Source organism: Peromyscus leucopus, chromosome 2, assembly GCF_004664715.2.
Source record: "Peromyscus leucopus breed LL Stock chromosome 2, UCI_PerLeu_2.1, whole genome shotgun sequence".
Taxonomy (NCBI): domain Eukaryota; kingdom Metazoa; phylum Chordata; class Mammalia; order Rodentia; family Cricetidae; genus Peromyscus; species Peromyscus leucopus.
In genome coordinates, this window is record NC_051064.1 from 53,980,474 (window position 1) to 53,998,686 (window position 18,213).

The 18,213-nt window shown below is 39.9% G+C and overlaps 1 protein-coding gene across 1 annotated transcript in view; it reads left to right on the forward strand.

Annotated features, from left to right (window-relative positions):
- Unc13b (unc-13 homolog B) overlaps window positions 1–18,213 on the forward strand; it is a 209,200-nt gene that overhangs the window by 60,692 nt on the left and 130,295 nt on the right. The window contains 1 exon segment of the mRNA XM_037202547.1: window positions 5,821–5,878. Coding sequence (XP_037058442.1) covers window positions 5,821–5,878 — 58 coding nt within the window.

Below are 18,213 nucleotides of genomic sequence, written 5' to 3' on the forward strand. Positions count from 1 at the left end.
CCTGCCTCCTAAACCTCCCCAAAGGCTATCACTAACTCGGACCCAACTGTTCAAATGCCCGACTGCCACAGCAGTCGCCTGGCGTCTTCATTATAAGGGTACTAGTGCCATTCCTAAGAGGCCTTAACCTCATGATCTACGTATGTCTGAAAGCCCCACTTCTGATACCGTCACATTGTTGATTAGGTTTCAGCAAGTAAATTTTGTAGGTACACAAACTTCAAACCATAGCAGAGAGAAAACTGGTTTTTTTTTTTTTGTAATGTTGATTTTAAATTTATTTTGTTTGATCCCCCCCAATAATCAATAATATGTTTTTAAACAATTTCTTGTTTAAAATTTAAAAATACTTAAAAATTAAAATTTAAAATTTAAAACATAAATATACAATACTTATTTATGTGTATGAATAGTTTGCCTGCATGTATGGCTGTATATTGTGTATATGCCTGGTGTATGTGGAGGCCAGAAGAGGGCATTGGATGTCCTGGAACTGAGATTACAGATGGTTGTGAGCCACCATGTAGGATGCTGGAAATCAAACCTGGGTCCTCCAGAAGAGCAATAAGTGCTGTAAACCACTGAGTCATCTCTTCAACTCCTGATGAATAATATATTTTTTAAAATAAATTTTTTAATAGGTCATCATTATTACTAGTGAGTACTTTGTTCTTTATTTTATTATTATTATTATTATTATTTTTTGGTTTTTCGAGACAGGGTTTCTCTGTGTAGCTTTGTGCCTCTCCTGGAACTCACTTGGTAGCCCAGGCTGGCCTCGAACTCACAGAGATCCACCTGGCTCTGCCTCCCGAGTGCTGGGATTAAAGGCGTGCGCCACCACCGCCTGGCCCCCTCTTTCTTTTTTTAAAATATCATACAGACTTTTTTTTTTTTTGAACATAAAAACAGGTTATAATTCAAAAGTCCAGGGTTATTTGAAACTGGAAAATATTTTTTCTGTAGAAAATAGTAAGGGTTTGTATCTTTAGATACAATTTTATTTTCTTTCTAAACTTTAAATTTTTTTTTTTTTTTTTTTTTTTGCTTTTTTGAGACAGGATTTCTCTGTATAGTTTTGTGCCTTTCCTGGAACTCGCTTTGTAGACCAGGCTGGCCTTGAACTCATAGAGATCCGCCTGGCTCTGCCTCCTGAGTGCTGCGATTAAAGGCGTGCATCCACCACCGCCCGGCTGACTTTAAATCTTTGTACATTTGAATTTGATGCATATGTATTTATTTAGTGTAGCCGAAGTTTTTCTATGTCCCGCCCGGCCCACAGCAGCTTATAAAATAATCACTCAGAGGCTTAATATTAATTACAGACTGTTTGGTGTATGGCTCAGGCATCTTTCTAGCTAGCTCTTTCATCTTAAATTAACCCATTTCTATTATCTATGTCTTGCCATGTGGCCATGGTGTTGCCAGTCTGTTGGCATGTTGTTCCTTGGGTGGTGGGCTGGTGTCTCCTCCCACCCTGCCTTTCCTCTTTCTGTAGCTCTCTTAGATTACTCACCTCACTCTGTCTTGTCTTGCCATAAGCCATAGCAGCTTCTTTATTAATCAATGGTAGCAACACATATTCACAGCATGCAGAAGACCATCTCACAGCACTTCCCCTTTTCTGTCTAATCAAAAGGGAAGGTTTTCATTTTAACATGGTAAAATTACATGTAACAAGACAGCTATCAAGCAGGAATTACAGTTAAAATAATTTAGCAGACTTTTTTTTTTTTTAAAAAACAGCTATGATTTACAGAAAACTGAGCAGATAGTTCAGTTATCCCTTCTCTCCCACCCCCACCCTATAGTTTTTTCTATTATTAACATCTTTCATTAGTGTGGTACACATGTTACAATTAGTGGCGCATATTATTAACTAAGGATCTTATTATTATATATTTTATAGTACACTGAAGAAATAAAGCTTGACTGTTTTTACTCTAAGGAAATCATTTTTTGAGAGATAGATATGTTATCCTAAACAAGGAATGTCTAACCTGCAGCCCACAAGCACTTGTGTGCTAGTATAGCTTTGAATGTGGTCTAACATTTGTAGATGACAGCAGCATGTCAGTGTCAAAAAGTTAGATATCATATATGCAAGAAGAAAAAAAGGGATGGAGGAGGAGAAGGAAGGAAAACATATATTGGTAGTTGAAATATTTACATACGACTTATACATCCTTCTGTATACTTCAGATATCTTACCTGGGCATGGTAATACAGGCTTGTAATCCCAGTACTTTGTAGGTAGACACAAAAGGATCTAGAGCAGCAGTTCTCAACCTGTGGGTCATGACCCCTTTGAGGGTCTAATGACCTTTTCACAGGGGTTGCCTAAGACTGTCTGCATATCAGATATTTACACTATGATTCATAACAATAGCAAAATTTCAGTTATGAAGTAGCAATGAAAATAATTTTATGGAGCCGGGCGGTGGTGGCGCACGCCTAATCAGCACTCGGAGCGGAGCAGGCGGATCTTGTGAGTTCGAGCAGTGCTACCAATGAGTCTCAGGAAAGCAAAGCAACAGAAACCCTGTCTCGAAAAACCAAAAAAAAAAAAAATAATAATAATTTTATGGTTGGGGGTCACCACAACATGAGGAACTATATTAAAGGGTCACAGCATTAGGAAGATTGAGAACCACTGATTTGGCTTAGTTGGAAAGAAAGCTCAAGGCTAGACCTTGTCTCATTAAACAAAAAAAATCAAGCAAAACAATTACTTAAAATAGTTAACACATATATATGTATATGTGTGTGTGTGTGTATATATATATATATATATGTTAGAGATACAACTTTTTCAAGTATTTTTTAACTCAAGAAGCTTGAAAAAAATTTTAAACAGTGTCTCATGTATTCCAGGCTGACCTGGGAGATGTGTGTGTGTGTGTGTGTGTGTATAAACACACACACACGAGAGAGAGAGAGAGAGAGAGAGAGAGAGAGAGAGAGAGAGAGAGAGAGAGAGAGAGAGAATGAGAATGAGAATGAGAATGAGAGAATTTTAAAGCATACTATTTTGCCACTGATTTTTGTAGATTATATTTGGGTATGTGCTACCACTTCAGGCTGTGGATAGGTCTTATTCATTTACTTTTCCCCTTAACTAGTCAGCTAGTGGCTGACTTATTTATGTATTTAAGGATTCAGCTTGGGACTTTGACTTGATAAACATGCCTTTTAATCACTGAACCACATCCCTGTCTTCTTAATTTTTTTTTTAGATTTATTTTCTTTCAAGTGTATGAACATTTTGTCTGTGTGTATGTATGTACACCATGGACATACTTGGTGCCCATAGAAGTCAGAAGAAGACATCAGATATCTGAGAATGGGAGTTGTGGATGGCTATGAGGTGCTGGAAATTGAACCCTGCTCCTCTGCAAGAGCAACAAGTACTTTTAACTTCTGAATCATCTCTGCAGCCCCCATCTGTCCTTTCTAAAACAATCTTAATTTATTAATTTTGCTGTAGTTACCTGGACTTTAACTTTTTGTTTGGGACCTAAAACAAGATTAATTAAATATAACTTCTTGAAAATATCTACTCTGATCTCTTATGTGTGCATTCTTCTACTTTAATACTTAAGTTTTGGGATTTCTTACTGTTACTCCTATGTCCTGCCTATAAAAACCATCATTATTGAAAAGATTCTAGAGAGATGGTTCAGCAGTTAAAAATACTGGTTGCTCTTCCAGGGGACCCGGGTTCAACTCCTGGCACCTACATGGTGGGTTACAACCACTTATAACTCTGGTTCTAGGAGATCTGATATCCTCTTATGGCCTCTACAGGTCCCAGGCATGCATGTGGTGCCCAGATGTACATACAGGCAAAACACCATTACACATGGAATAAAAAAATCACCCACCATTATTTATAATGGTTGTAATTAATAGCCGAGTCCTCTGTCACTTTGGAGTGAGAATTCAGCCTTGGATTGCCAAGCAGTTTCATGGTTGTCAGCTTTACTAATGCAGTTCTACTGTGTACATTGTGCTGGACTTTTGATATCTCCCACTGGAAGTATTAATATCAGTATTCTCATATTTGTATTATGGTTTACTGCTTATGAAATACATTATATATAAAAATAGATACAAAAGTTGTTTTGGATCCAGCTATCTTTTGCTACTGACATTCTCATTTATGTACAAATCACCATCATTTGTCTGGATTATCTTAATGGACAACCCACCGTCATTCCCTAACAGTTCATCTCTGTAACAGCTGGCATAGTCATTTTATTTTTATTTTTAAATTTTATATCTTTGTACCACTTGTGTGCTTGGTGCCCAAGGAGGCAAGAAGAAGAAGATGTTGGTTTCTTTAGAACTGGAGTTACAGATGGTTGTGAGCTGCCATCTGAGTTCTGGGAAACAAACCTGGGTCCTTTGGTAGAGCAGCCAGTGCTCTTAACCACTGAACTCTCTCCTTTAAAAGTGTAATTGTTTTACTTTTCTGTTGCTGTGATAAAATACTGTGACCAAGGCAATTTAGAGGAAAAAAAAGTTCATTTGAGCTTACTGTTAAGATAAGAGTCATATCGTGGAATGCATACAAGTAAAAAAGAATCAGATTCAAACAAAAAAAAAGAAATTAACTGAATACATTGGCTTGAAAGCCCACCTGTGACATCTTCCAGCAACCACACCTCATACTTACCAAAATCTACAACTGGAGTCAAGTATCAAATGAAGATATGAGAAGCATTCAAAACACAGTAATCAAATCATATTTTTCCCATATTTAAAGCTAGGTGACCCCCCAATATACTAGCATAAACTTCAGTCTCCTTACCATGACTTAAATTCTAGTTTTCTAACGAGACTTTGCACATAATGGGTGCTAAGCCAATATTTATTGAATGAGTGGCTCATTAGCAGTTTAGCTGTGGCTTGCCCAGAACCTCTTAGCTTATTAATGAGTGGCAAAGTTAGCATGTGAAGTTCAGATATCTTTTTCATGTAGTCCATGGTGGCCTCTAACTCTTCATGTAGCTGAGGTTTAACTTGAGCTCATGATAGCCTCTTTCCTTCTGCTAAGTGCAGGGATTCTAATCATGCACCACCTTGCCTACCTGACCTATGATCTTCTCTTTGTTGGTTGAAGTTACACTTTTCCAGTCCTCCACTGTGCTTGAACTGAACTATCTTTCTAAGCTGTGTACATCCTTTGGTTTATACCTTTTGGACTCCTGCCACTCTCAAAACTTACCCTCACTTCTGTTCTCTTTTATAGAATATTTTCTCATGGCTTCAGCACCTTGTACATTTGTTATTGCTGTGGTGGTAGTAGGTGGCCCTGCAGAGGCTAGAGTGGGAGGGAACTACCAGATATATCTGAAGTCCAGCTGTGCAGATATGCACTCTCAGATATGCAGTTTCAATATCCATAAGCATTTGCAAGGCAAGTAGCACTGTTACTCAGAGATACGCAGACAGCCTGAGAGAGGCTTTCAGTTTTAGCATTTGGTTTGTGAAATCTAGATGTTGACCACAGGCATGCACAGAACCCTTTGAAACACTCTAAGGCTTGGCCTTTTGTAGCTTCCTGGCATGCTCTTGGTCAGAATGGTCCTCTGTTGTTCTGCTTTGAGCCAGCACCAATATAATAATAACTGAGGAGGATCTAGCCTAGGCCAGGAGCCCGCAGGGAGGGAGGATAACAATGAGAAGTTCTGTTTATGTTCAGTAAAAAAATTGACCCAAGTCAAACACTGAATATTTTTATAAGTAGCAGTGATTCCTCCTTTCTGTACTTGGAACTCTTACTATATATTTTTTTCTTCTCCTTTCTGCTTCTAGTATTCTAGTCAAGAAGAAAGCCAGAGGAAGCCGTTGCCCACTGCTGCCGCCCAGTGTTGTAAGTGAGAAATTTGTCTCTGAACCAGTCTTATTTGCAGCTTCCTGTCTTGTCTCCACAAATGAGGCATGTGCTGAGTTGAGGGGAGCTGAGCTGTGTAAACAGAGCTGTTTCGGAAGTTCTCTGTCCACCCATGAGTTGCAGAAGGGGTCTTTTGGTTGTGTACTGGAGTAGGACAGTGGTATCTGCCCTGCATTGGCTAACTCTTATTCCGTGGTGTGATTTTACCCCACTAACCTTGTTTACCTGCTAGTCTTTCTTAGGGCTCGGTTTGACCTCTGTGAAGTCTTCTGCTCTTTACTGTTTCACAGTATTCTTCACGTTTGTCTTTATGTTTCCGTGTACTGTGTGCGTGCACTGATAGAACCTGTGTCTACTTTATTGATACAGACATTTTGTGGGGCTTAGAATGGATCTCAGTGGTAGAGGGTGTGCCCTATGGGCACAAGGCACTGGTTTAATCACCAGTGCTGAAAAAGAAAAGAGAAGCAAAAAGGTCATTAGAAACCTCACAGAGTTTTAAAAGACATAGACATTTTTCCATGTCTAACTTTTTCTCATGTCTAGCTTAATTTTTAGTTCATAGTAAACTTTAATAAAGTTGTATAAATGATTAACTAAGGAAGAGAACATGTCATTTCTTCTGAAATTAATTTGTCCGGGTCACAGGTTCTTTCTGGGAATGAGTCATGAATTATTAGTCTGTTGCTAACTTTTCTTCACGTTCTTACAAAACTGGTTGAGAGATACTGAAGGACTACTACTGTAGAGTTTTAGTTTTTCACCCTCAGGAGCGTGGTGGTGGTGGTGTGTATATATGTTATAATTTGCTTTGCTCTCATTTTCCTGAATCAAATGCCAAATTGCATCACCTGTAGATTAAAATTGGCTGTGGTAGCAGTTGTCATAATAATGATAATATAATAATAAGAAGAACCATAGGGACACAGGTCAGTCAGCCAACCCACCAAGAGTCAAATAATAACAGTAAAAGTGTAGAAGTAACATATGGAAAGTTACAATATACAGATGTTCTTCTAAGAGCTTAACTATTATTTGTTCTATTAAACTTATTTGCTCTTCACAATAATCTTAAAACATAGATTCTACTGTTCCATGAGGAAACTGATGTACAAAGAGATTAAATAATCTGCAATGAATCCCGTAGATTATAAACAGGGAAGTAAATACTCAGACTGAGACAGTCTTAGTCCATAGCTCCTATCTCGAGTCACTGTGTTACACCGCTTCCTTCTTATAGTCAGAGAAAAACCTCCATTCATAGTTTGTACATGCTGTGATACTCTTTCTTGATAAAAGTAAGACTGTGCAGGTAAGAAAACCAGTTTTTAATGTGATTTGTTGTGACCATCTGTTGTTGTTCTTATTTAGGATCAAATATTTAAGGTCATAGAAAGCTGGAAGAGTCTGAATAAAAGATCATCAGGCTATAAGCTAGAATCTGGAAGTCTTTCCCAAAACTCATAGCAATGAGTTAATTTTGACCTTTTTTTTTTTTTTTTTGTCTCAAACCCTTTTTCAGGATTGCTAGTCAGAAACAAATGAGATGATTACATGCTTAAATCCCTTCTTCCTGAACTCATTTGATGAAGTGCAGTTGAAATAGAGAGCAATGCCACATGGGCAGGAGGAAATAAAAAGTGATAAATAATCATGGTTTTCACTATGGTGATAGTTTTATTTTGCTGTGAAACCCTGTTCCTGAATCCTGCCTGCTTCTTCATGTGTCGTTATTTGAAAAATATCTTAATCTTAAGGAAATGTTGGCTAAACAGTTCATTGAGCAATCTTTATTGTTTTATTTTTAGTTTTATATATAAACTGAGGACCTTCTGATAAGATGGCCTTTGAGCAGAGGCCAACACAAGCTAATAATTTTTGTAGAGAGTGTGTTCCAGTCAGAAGGCACCATAAGTTCAGAGGCCTGATGAGGTTCAGGGTCTGTCTGGAACTTCAGTGCTTCTCACCGGATGTCTTCTAGTACTGTATTCAGGGGTTCCAGACCTTTGGGCGTTAGGAGCCCCTGGCAGTCTTTATCTCTTATTCTACCAGTGGCTGACCCAGAACCATAGCAGAGGCATGTGTGCTTGTATCTCAAGGAAGCCTAACCTGGTCACTGGCTACCACGACCATTTGCAGTGTGACCTTGCGCAGGGTACTTCCTTCTCTGAGCTCACGGGTGTTCCTTTAAAGTGTGTCCTAGGTCTGTTTGCCCTTCTGGATGCGTAGCCCTATTATTCTTGATCACTTTCTTGTCTGCTACACAAATGAATGTTCTAGGATCTTCTTCTTTTTCCTGTCTTAGTTTTAGAAGAGGCCATCTCTCCTGTGAAGCTTTGCTTGTTTTTATTGAGGGATGGTATTTAGATTCTAGAACTAGTTCTAGGTCATTACCAGGAGTGCTGTTGTTTCTTGACTCTTAGAATGGATAGAGCTAGGAAACACACACACGTGCACACACAAGTACGCACACACACATTCACGTACCATGTTCATCTGGTATCACCAGTTAACATCCCTGTTTTTTCTGATCTTCATTCATGTATGTGTCTTACTTCTCTCTCAGTGAGAAGGTCTGTTCTTTTTTGTTTGTTTGTTTTTCGAGATAGGTTTCTTCATGTAGCCCTGGCTGTCCTGGAATTCTCTCTGTAAACCACGTTGTACTCAGAGATCTGCCAGTGCTGGAATTAAAGGCATGTACCACCACACCCTGCTGAGAAGCTCTGTTCTTTTTTTTTGAAGCTGAGGATCGAACCCAGGGCCTTGTGCTTGCTAGGCAAGTGCCCTATCACTGAGCTAAATCCCCAAACCCTGAGAAGCTCTGTTCTTTTTTTTTTTTTTTTTAAGTTTTTTTTTTTTTTTTTTTCCTTTTTTCTTATTTATTTATTTTTTTTTTTTAATTTTTTGAGACAGGGCTTCTCTGTATAGCTTTGCGCCTTTCCTGGATCTCACTCTGTAGACCAGGCTGGCCTCAAATTCACAAAGATCTGCCTGCCTCTGCCTCCCAAGTGCTGGGATTAAAGGCATGAGCCACCACTGCTCGGTGAAGCTCTGTTCTTAAGAACATAAATTACCCATTCATTTGCTGTGTCCTATGATGTATACAAATAGATTTCAGGACATGTTATCATTAATAACAAGCTTACTCAGTAAAGTTTAAGATTCTTTTTTTTTCCTTTTATTTTATTTTACAATACCATTCAGTTCTACTTATCAGCCACAGGTTCCCTTGTTCTCCCCCTCTCCCTCCCCTTCCCCCCAACCCCCCCCCCCATTCCCACCTCCTCCAGGGCAAAGCCTCCCCCGAGGACTGCAATCAACCTGGTAGACTCAGTCCAGGCAGGTCCAGTCCCCTCCTCCCAGACTGAGCCAAGCGTTCCTGCATAAGCTCCAGGTTTCAAACAGCCAACTCATCCAATGAGCACAGGACTCGGTCCCACTGCCTAGATGCCTCCCAAACAGATCAAGCCAATCAACTGTCTCACCTATTCAGAGGGCCTGATCCAGCTGGGGGCCCCTCAGCCTTTGGTTCATAGTTCATGTGTTTCCATTTGTTTGGCTATTTTTTTTTTCAGTAATTGAGTAAAACCGAAATTTATTATAAGCCACAGTCATCTTAGGGACCTCCATGCTATATATATAGCCTCCATGGTTCTATGGGTTGTGGTCTGATTGTTCTTTATTTTATATCTAGAATCCACTTATGAGTGAGTACATACCATAACTGTCTTTCTGGGTTTGGGTTACCTCACTCAGGATGATTTTTTCTAGTTCCATCCATTTGCCTGCAAATTTCATGCTTTCATTGTTTTTCTCTGCTGAGTAGTACTCCATTGTGTATATGTACCACATTTTTTCCATCCATTCTTCCGTTGATGGGCATCTAGGTTGTTTCCAGGTTCTGGCTATTACAAATAGTGCTGCTATGAACATAGCTGAGCATGTATCTTTATGGTATGAATCAGCATTCCTTGGGTATATGCCCAAGAGTGGGATGGCTGGGTCTTGAGTTAGTTCAATTCCTAATTTTCTGAAACCGCCATACTGATTTCCACAGTGGTTGTACAAGCTTACATTCCCACCAACAGTGGAGGAGTGTTCCCTTTGCTCCACATCCTCTCCAACACTGACTGTCATTGGTGTTTTTGATCATAGCCATTCTGACAGGTGTAAGGTGGTATCTCAGAGTCGTTTTGATTTGCATTTCTCTGATGATTAAGGATGTTGAGCATTTCTTTAAATGTCTTTCAGCCATTTGTATTTCTTGTTTTGTGAATTCTCTGTTTAGCTCTTTAGCCCATTTTTTAATTGGACTGTTCAGTATTTTGATGTCTAGTTTCTTGAGTTCTTTATATACTGTGGATCAATCCTCTGTCAGATGTGGGGTTGGTGAAGATCTTTTCCCAATCTGTTGGCTGTCTTTTTGTCTTATTGACTGTGTAAGTTTAAGATTCTTAAACGGTTTTTATTGTTGTGTTGTTTGTTTGTTTGTTTTTGGCCTTAGGAAAGAACTTAAAATAGGATTCCAAAATCACTGTTATGCCTAATAACTTAACAAAATTTTATGTTACACTGGTATCTGTCCTATTTCAATTCCCCCGTCTTCCTAATTTTTTTCCCCTTTTGTCTTCCTATATGATTGAGTCAGGATGCATGGGTTGCATTTTTATGTAGAGTGGGATAACTAAGTTTTGTTTGTTTTATTTTATTCAGTGCTGGAGACCAAACCTAGGGCCTGTATGTGTTAGGCAAGTTCTGCATCAATGAGTTACATCCTTAGCCTACAATAAAGTTGAAGATGATCTTTTTGTTTATGTATTGCCTATTAGCCCAACATTGTTTGTTTAAAAGGCCGTTTTTCCCATTAAATTGACTTTGTATTTTTGTTGCAATTATTTTGGGGCTGGAGAGATGGCTCATTGGTTAAGACTGCTTGCTGATCTTTTAGAGGACCAGAGGTCATGTCCCAGGTCCCATGTTGGACAGATCACAACTATTAACTGCAGCTCTAGAGGATCCAATCCCTCTAGCCTCTGTGGGCACCTGTATTCATATATGCATATGTGTGTGTATGAGCATGTAAACATACACATTTAAAAAAAATTTCTAAAAAATTATTCTCAGTTACCACTACAGTATCACACTACTTTCTTTCCTGGGCTATTTATCAGATTGGGTTTTATATATTTAATTTAGAGATTCAATATACTTTCTTAAGACATATTCCTCATATATGGCATCAATTTGGAGTTGGTAGCGTGCTGCTTTTTGTATACTTTTTTTTTTTGTTTGTTTTTGGTTTTTCGAGACGGTTTCTCTGTGAAGTTTTGGTGCTTGTCCTGGATCTTGCTCTGTAGACTAGGCTGGCCTCGAACTCACAGAGATCCACCTGGCTCTTGCTTCCTGAGTGCTGGGATTAAAGGTGTGGGCCACCACACTTGCTTTTTGTATACTTTAATTTCAGAACATCAAGCTTATTTTATAGGGCTTATCCACATATGAGCTTTTTCATACCGGAATCCCTTTTGTTTCTCAAATGGGAGATATTGAAATGGTAGTCTGATCTGTGTATTTTGTACAAATCTGCTTGGCAACAAACAATAAAATTGTGAACTATAGCCACAGGACTAAACATCAGAAGTTTATGTAGAATAATTTCTCTTATAAATGTGCCTAGATCTTCACAGTATTTAACTGGGACTCTTCGATAAAGGTATTTCTATGTATGTCTATGCATGCCCAAGCATGCAGTAACACACCATGGTGCCATACTTAATAGACTCACTGTGAATAAGCTCAGCAGCAGTCTGATGTTCTCAGTTTTTGTACATATCTGCTTTGCCCACCCACTGTATTAATGACAGTATTGCCAGCTATAATTTAGAAATGAATCAAAAGTGATTCAGCCTCTGGAGGATTTGATGAGATGTACTCATACATCCTGGTACATTGTCCCTAATCTATAGGAAGTGTTCAAGGAAACTAGATGTGCAAGGGAAGAATGTGTAGCTTTTAAGAAAAAATTTTTTTTGAGATACAGGAATATTTATATGAAAAAAATTTAAAGTAGGATCCTAAAAATATTAATACGATTATAGTTATCTAGGAAAAAATTGATACCCATAAACAGATGAAAATTCAGTGTGGTTTTAGTAGTAGGTATGTATGTTTTCATGACAGAATTTCTCTGTGTAGCAGTCCTGGCTCTATAGACGAGGCTAGCCTCAAACCCACTGAGTTCCACCTGCTTCTGCCTCCTGAGTGCTGGGATTAAAGGAGTGCGCCAGCATGGTCCAGCTATTTCTTAATATTTACTCTACTGTACAGTGCTGATTTTTTTTCAAAGAATTTGTATTTCTAGGCTGGGCATGTAGCTCAGTTGAACAAGATACCTAGGTTCCATCCCCAGCACTTCAAAGACAAAACCCAATGGAATACTTTTAAAGACCTGACAATATGAAGGCAGATTGCTGTAAACTCACTTTTTTAGTTTGGAGTTGAGATTGTTAGATCAGAATTGACTGTTGAGCTTGATACAGTTAACATCAATAGTACCAGTGATTCTTTGATTATAGTTCTCAGGAGGCTCTGAAGTAAGTGTTCCTTTATTGATAATATTCCTAGAGTTTTCCCTAATTTCTTTTGGATGTAACAAAATGTTTTTGGAGTCTATGTAGTTCTGTTGGCAGTGTGATCCCAACTATAGTTAAGAGCTTTGAAATTATTTTTTAATTTTTAAAAAATTTGTTAAATGTGTGTATGTAGATATAATTCCAAACAGTCTTATTAAATAAGAAACACAGCCAAATAGAGTTAAAAGCCCAAGAGGTCAGAGCACTAGCGAATAGCCTTTAGCTTACCAGCTGCTGCCGTCCTTCCCCTGAGAAAAGAGACCTACTTCCTGTGTGTCTGTATTTTTTATTGACTTTCTGTTCTGCCTTCTCATTGGTTCTAAACCCAACCACATGACTTCTTCATCACTGCCTGTCTATACAGACCTCCAGGTCTCTGTGGTTGGTACTTGGATTAAAGGCGCATGTCACTAAGCTGGCTATGTCCTTGAACACACAGACTCTGTCTGCCATGTGATTGGATTAAGGGTGTGTGCTACCACTGCCAGACTTCTGCTAACTGGCTTGCTATTAGCTCCAACGCCCCCCCCCCAACTTTATTTATTAACATACGAATAAAATCACATTTCAGCACAACTAAAATATCACCATAGTGTGTAGGTACACAGCACATGGAAATCAGATGACAAGTCTTAGGAGATTCTCTTCTAATGTGGGTGGGTCCCAGGGACTGAACTTTGGGTTTCAACCTTGGTGGCAACCACCCTTACCCACTGTCTTAGTTTTCTATTGCTGTGATAAAACACCATGACCAAGGCGATTCGTAAAGAGTTTGATTGGGCCTACAATTCCAGAGGGTTATTGTTCATAACGGTGGGGCAAGGGCATGGAGGCGGACAGTTGAGTAGCAGCAGCTCAGAGCTCACATCTCCATCCACGAGGAGGCAGAGAGCACGCTGAGAATGCCAGGAGACTTTTGAAACCTCAAGCCTGCCCCCAAGTGACACACCTCCTCCAACAAGGCCACATTTCCTAATCCTGCCCCAACAGTCCCACCAGCTGGGAACTAAGTAGTCAAATGTGAGCATCTGTTAAAAAAAAACCTGTCAATTATAGGGATATGATACATTTATGTATGCATGTGTGTATATGTATATTTATATATCTAAATCACCTCAAAATTGAACCAATCTTTTGAATAGGAAAAGAAAGGTACAATTTTACATATAAGTTTAAAATATTTCAGGCTGGAGAGGTAGCTCAGAGGTTAAGAGCATTGGCTACTCTTCCAGAGGTCCTGAGTTCAATTCCCAGCAACCACATGGTGGCTCACAACCATCTGTAATGAGATCTGGTGCCCTCTTCTGGTGTGGGGGAATACATGCAGCAGAACAATGTATACATAATAAATGAATTTTAAAAAAAAGTTTAAAATATTTCTTGAAGAATGAACTTGTTCAGAACAGAGGGTATGAATTACATCATGAATAACAGCAATTAGACATTCAGAAGCACCGTCAGTAATGCACTGTGATTTTGCCAAGTTATAACACTTTAGTTACCTTGTAAAGGATTTATTTTATCATTGTATCCAAAAGAGACATGTTTATGTAAAGTACTTTATCTTCTTTATTTCATGCTGGTATCTGTTGGTTCTTAGGATATAGAAGTTAGTTAATACTTTCCACTACTTTTCAGCCATCAGTGTGTGTTATCCAGTGTGCCACATCTCTCGTCCACATCACATTCAAATATTCCTCTTAATCCTTCTGTTACCCTGTTTCTGCGTAAAGCTGTTCACTGCTGCTATATGACCTGTGTAATTTCTAATGTTTACCCTAGCAAGAGGCAGAGAAATGGACCATTCTGTGTCCAGATATCCATCCCCATGTAGAAGAGTAGGATACTGTCTGTTCTAGTGGATAATGGTTTCATTAAAACACAGAATGCCAGTTGACAATGCTGATCTTAGTCTATTTCTGTTTAACACCAATGAGATTAGCTTTCAGCTTATGAAATATGCTGGGTACCTCTCAAAGAGGGCCTTGCTTTCCCACTGAGGTATGCATTTACAATTGGGCCCCTGTTGGCAGGCTGTTTATCTCTACACTACCAGCTGGCCCCCTCATGAAAGAAATGTCCTATTCCATAATTTCCCTAAATTTTTTTTGTCATGCTTTGGTTTTCTGTGAGTGTGTGTGTGTTTGTGTGTATATGTATGTGAGCTACAGGACATGTATGGTGATCAGTGGACAACTTGTGGGAATTGATCCCCCCCCCCCCCCCCGTCTACTTTGTGGGTTCCAGGGATTAAACTCAGGTTGTCAGGCATGGTGGCAGCAAGCACCTTTGTTGAGAGGCCCTGCTGGTCAGACATTGTAGTCTACCATGGCCTGGCAGCTCTCTTTGAGTTTGCCGACATGGATGACGCCTCCCCCCAACTCCCCACCTCCAGCGGAGGACTTCCTGTTCTCTATCTGACCTTATTTGGAGAATGTTTCTAGGCCCGGATGCTGACTTATCTCTAGCTGACCCTTGACACAGTTCCCTGTAAATGTTCTTCCTCTGCTGCCCATAAGGTAATTAGGTGGCATGCTCTAGCTATTTTAATAGGGCCATGCTGCTATTTATCTAGCTATATGATAAGATCATGCCACTTAATTCAAATTAGGTGATCCCCTAGCTACCGTCCCCAATCCTATGTGTCTCCTATACTCTGGAATAAAGTTGAGTTGCCTCACTGAAGACTCAGAGAAGGTTATTTCCGTCAGACTCACAGACTGGGCAAGGCCCTGTCTGCTGCATCTGCCTACTTTGCCCTCGTGGTCTGGTGGCCAGTGGATCGTGGGGAAGGAAGGAAACTGCCCACCTTTACCCACTAAAACGTCTCTTTTGCCCGTTTACTTATTTTGTACTTTTTAATATTTTTTGTGTGTTTTTGCCTGTGTATGCACCTGTAGGCCACTGCGTGTGCCTCTGTGGAAGGGAGGAAGCTAGAGGCTGACATCAGATGTCTTTCTCTTGCTCTCCATCTTACTCTGAGTCAGGATCTCTTCCTGAAACTGAGCCCCCAGATGGCTAGATTATCTGGCCAGCAAGCCCCTCTGGGGTCCTCCTGTCTCCACTTCCCAGCACTGGGATTACAGGGCTGTGGACTGTCACACCTGCCTTTTACATGGGTGCTAGAGGTCTGAACTCAGGCCCTCTGCTGTTTTGTGCACGGAGTCATTCTTCTAGCTCGTGCACTCAGGTTTTCAGCAGATAGCATAGGTTGGAGATTTCACATCACTTGTGGTTTAAAGTTACAGAATATATTTATGGTCTTGTCAGTTATAAACTTTTTGTTTGTTTGTTTTTTTTTCAAGACAGGGTTTCTCTGTCTAGCCCTGGCTGTCCTGGAACTCATTCTGTAGACCAGGCTGGCCTCGAACTCAGAGATCCACCTACTGCTACCTCCCGAGTGCTGGGATTAAAGGTGTGTGCCACCACTGTCCAGCCTGTTAGTTATGAATTCCTTTTTTTTTAATTTAAATTCTTTATTGATTCTTTAAGAATTTCATATCATGCATCCCAATTCTGCTAACCTCTTGATCCCTCCATATCCTCTCCTCACTCCTACAGCCCCTCCAAAAGAAAGCAAAACAAAGCAAGCAAGCAAACAAACAAAAACAACACAAAAACATAAAACCTCTTTTCTTCTCCTTTACTGCCTCTCCAACACCTCTTTGTTCATACTTGAGGACCCCAGATGGCTTGTGGCTGGCTAGTCCACGTCTGAGCAGAACTGCCCAGTTATGCATTCTTGGTGGCTCCTTTGCATGGTATTATGAAGTGCCTGTGCCCCCCAATTCCTACCCCAGATTTCCCAACCATTGTCTTTTTCTTCATCACTTATTTCTAAGAAGTTACTCAACTAGAATCAAAACCTATGTCTGTTTAACTCTAAGGTCCATGTTCTTTCCAATGAACCACCCCATAGGCAGAAATTTCATAGGATATCGTTTATGCAGGAACATGCTTTTCTTACTTAGCTAACTGCCTCTTTTTTAATCTCTTATTTTCTCTTTTTCCCTTCCCTCCTTATTTCCTTCCCTTTCTTTCTTTCCTTCTCCTCCCCACCCCCCATTTTATTAGCCTTTGTGAGGAAAACCATACACAGGACAGGCAAGCTGTAAAACCTAGCAGCTGCTGGAGGAGAAGGGAGTTGAAAAAGAGGTAGAATATGATGCTTTTTGAGTTAGGGTCAGCAATGGAGGTCTGCAAGCAGCTGCAGAGAGGGGGATAGAGTGTCTTTAGAGAAAAGAATGAGGAAGCCCTGAGTATCAGAAAAGCATGATTAGTGCTTTCTAGTCAGTGTCTAAAGAGGTGTTATAAAGGGAAAAGGAAAAGATATGCCTTTGAGTTAGAACTCAAAAGTTGATAGGCTTATTAGCAGTAGTCTCAGCATCTGTTGCCCTTTTCTGTATTTCAAAAACAATTTATTAAAAAGAGTGTTTATTTACTCTGCTATACTGATAGACCAGAGCCTAGCATAATGGTCATCAGAGAGGCTTCATGCAGAAACTGATGGAAACAGATGCAGTCCCACAGACAAACATAAGATGGAGCTCAGGTAATCTTGCAGGAAAAGGGAGAGGAAGGATTGTAGGAGCCAGAAGGGTCAAGGACACAAGAAAACCCTCTGCATCAACTATTCTGGGCTCATAGGGGCTCACAAAGACTGAACTGACGGAGAGCCTGCATAGGCCTGATCTAGGCCCTCTGATTATATGTTACAGTTGTGTAGCTTGGTCTTCTTGTGGGACTCCTAACAGTGGGAGCAGGGGCTGTCTCTGACTCTGTTGCTTGCTTTTGGGGGCCCTTTTCCTCCCACTGCGTTGCCTGGTCCAGCCTTAATATGAAGGGAGACGTCTAGTCTTATTGCAACTTGATATGCCATGTTTGGTTGGTATCCCTGGAAGGCCTGCTCTTTTCTGAAGGGAAATAGAGGAGGAGTGGATCTGGGGTAGAGGGGAGGTGACAGGGGGAGGGGCTGGGAGGAAAAGAGGGAGGGGAAATGGTGGTCAGGATGAAATATATGAGAGAAGAATAAATTCCAAAAAGGGGAAATAATATAATTATATTTTAATGAAAAATATTAATTGAAAAAGCACGTGTATTTAGTAGAAAAAAATTTTAAGTACTGTAGGGAATGTAGTAAAAGGTTTCTCTTCCATATTTCTACTCCTCAGCCCCTTGTACCTCCTTGCCCCAGACAATCATCACCGCAGTCATTCAGGATGTTTTATACTTGTCCAAATATATGTGCATGCATTGTTTTCTCCCCATCTTTTGAGTTGGCTTTAGAATACCCTATACTGTAGTGAAATGTCCAGAGCCATCTTATATTTGATATTGGAATGCTTCTTGATTAGTGTCATAGTTAACTTGAGCTGTCAGTTTGACACAAATCTAGAGTTACCTAGGAAGAGGGACCTCAACTAAAGAAATGTTTCTATCCTATTAGCCCGTGGGTACTTTGTCTATGGGGCATTTTCTTGATTGATAATTGACACTGGAAGGACCAGTCCATGGTGGGTAGTACCGTGCCTAGACCTGGGCTACATAAGAAAGATTCCTTGTGCACTTCTGAGTTTTACCTAGCATATCAGGCAAATCTTTTTGGGATGTATTAACAGATCACCAGCTTCCACAAACCCAAAAGCTAAAATGTATTCAAGCACCATCTGAAACCTACACAGA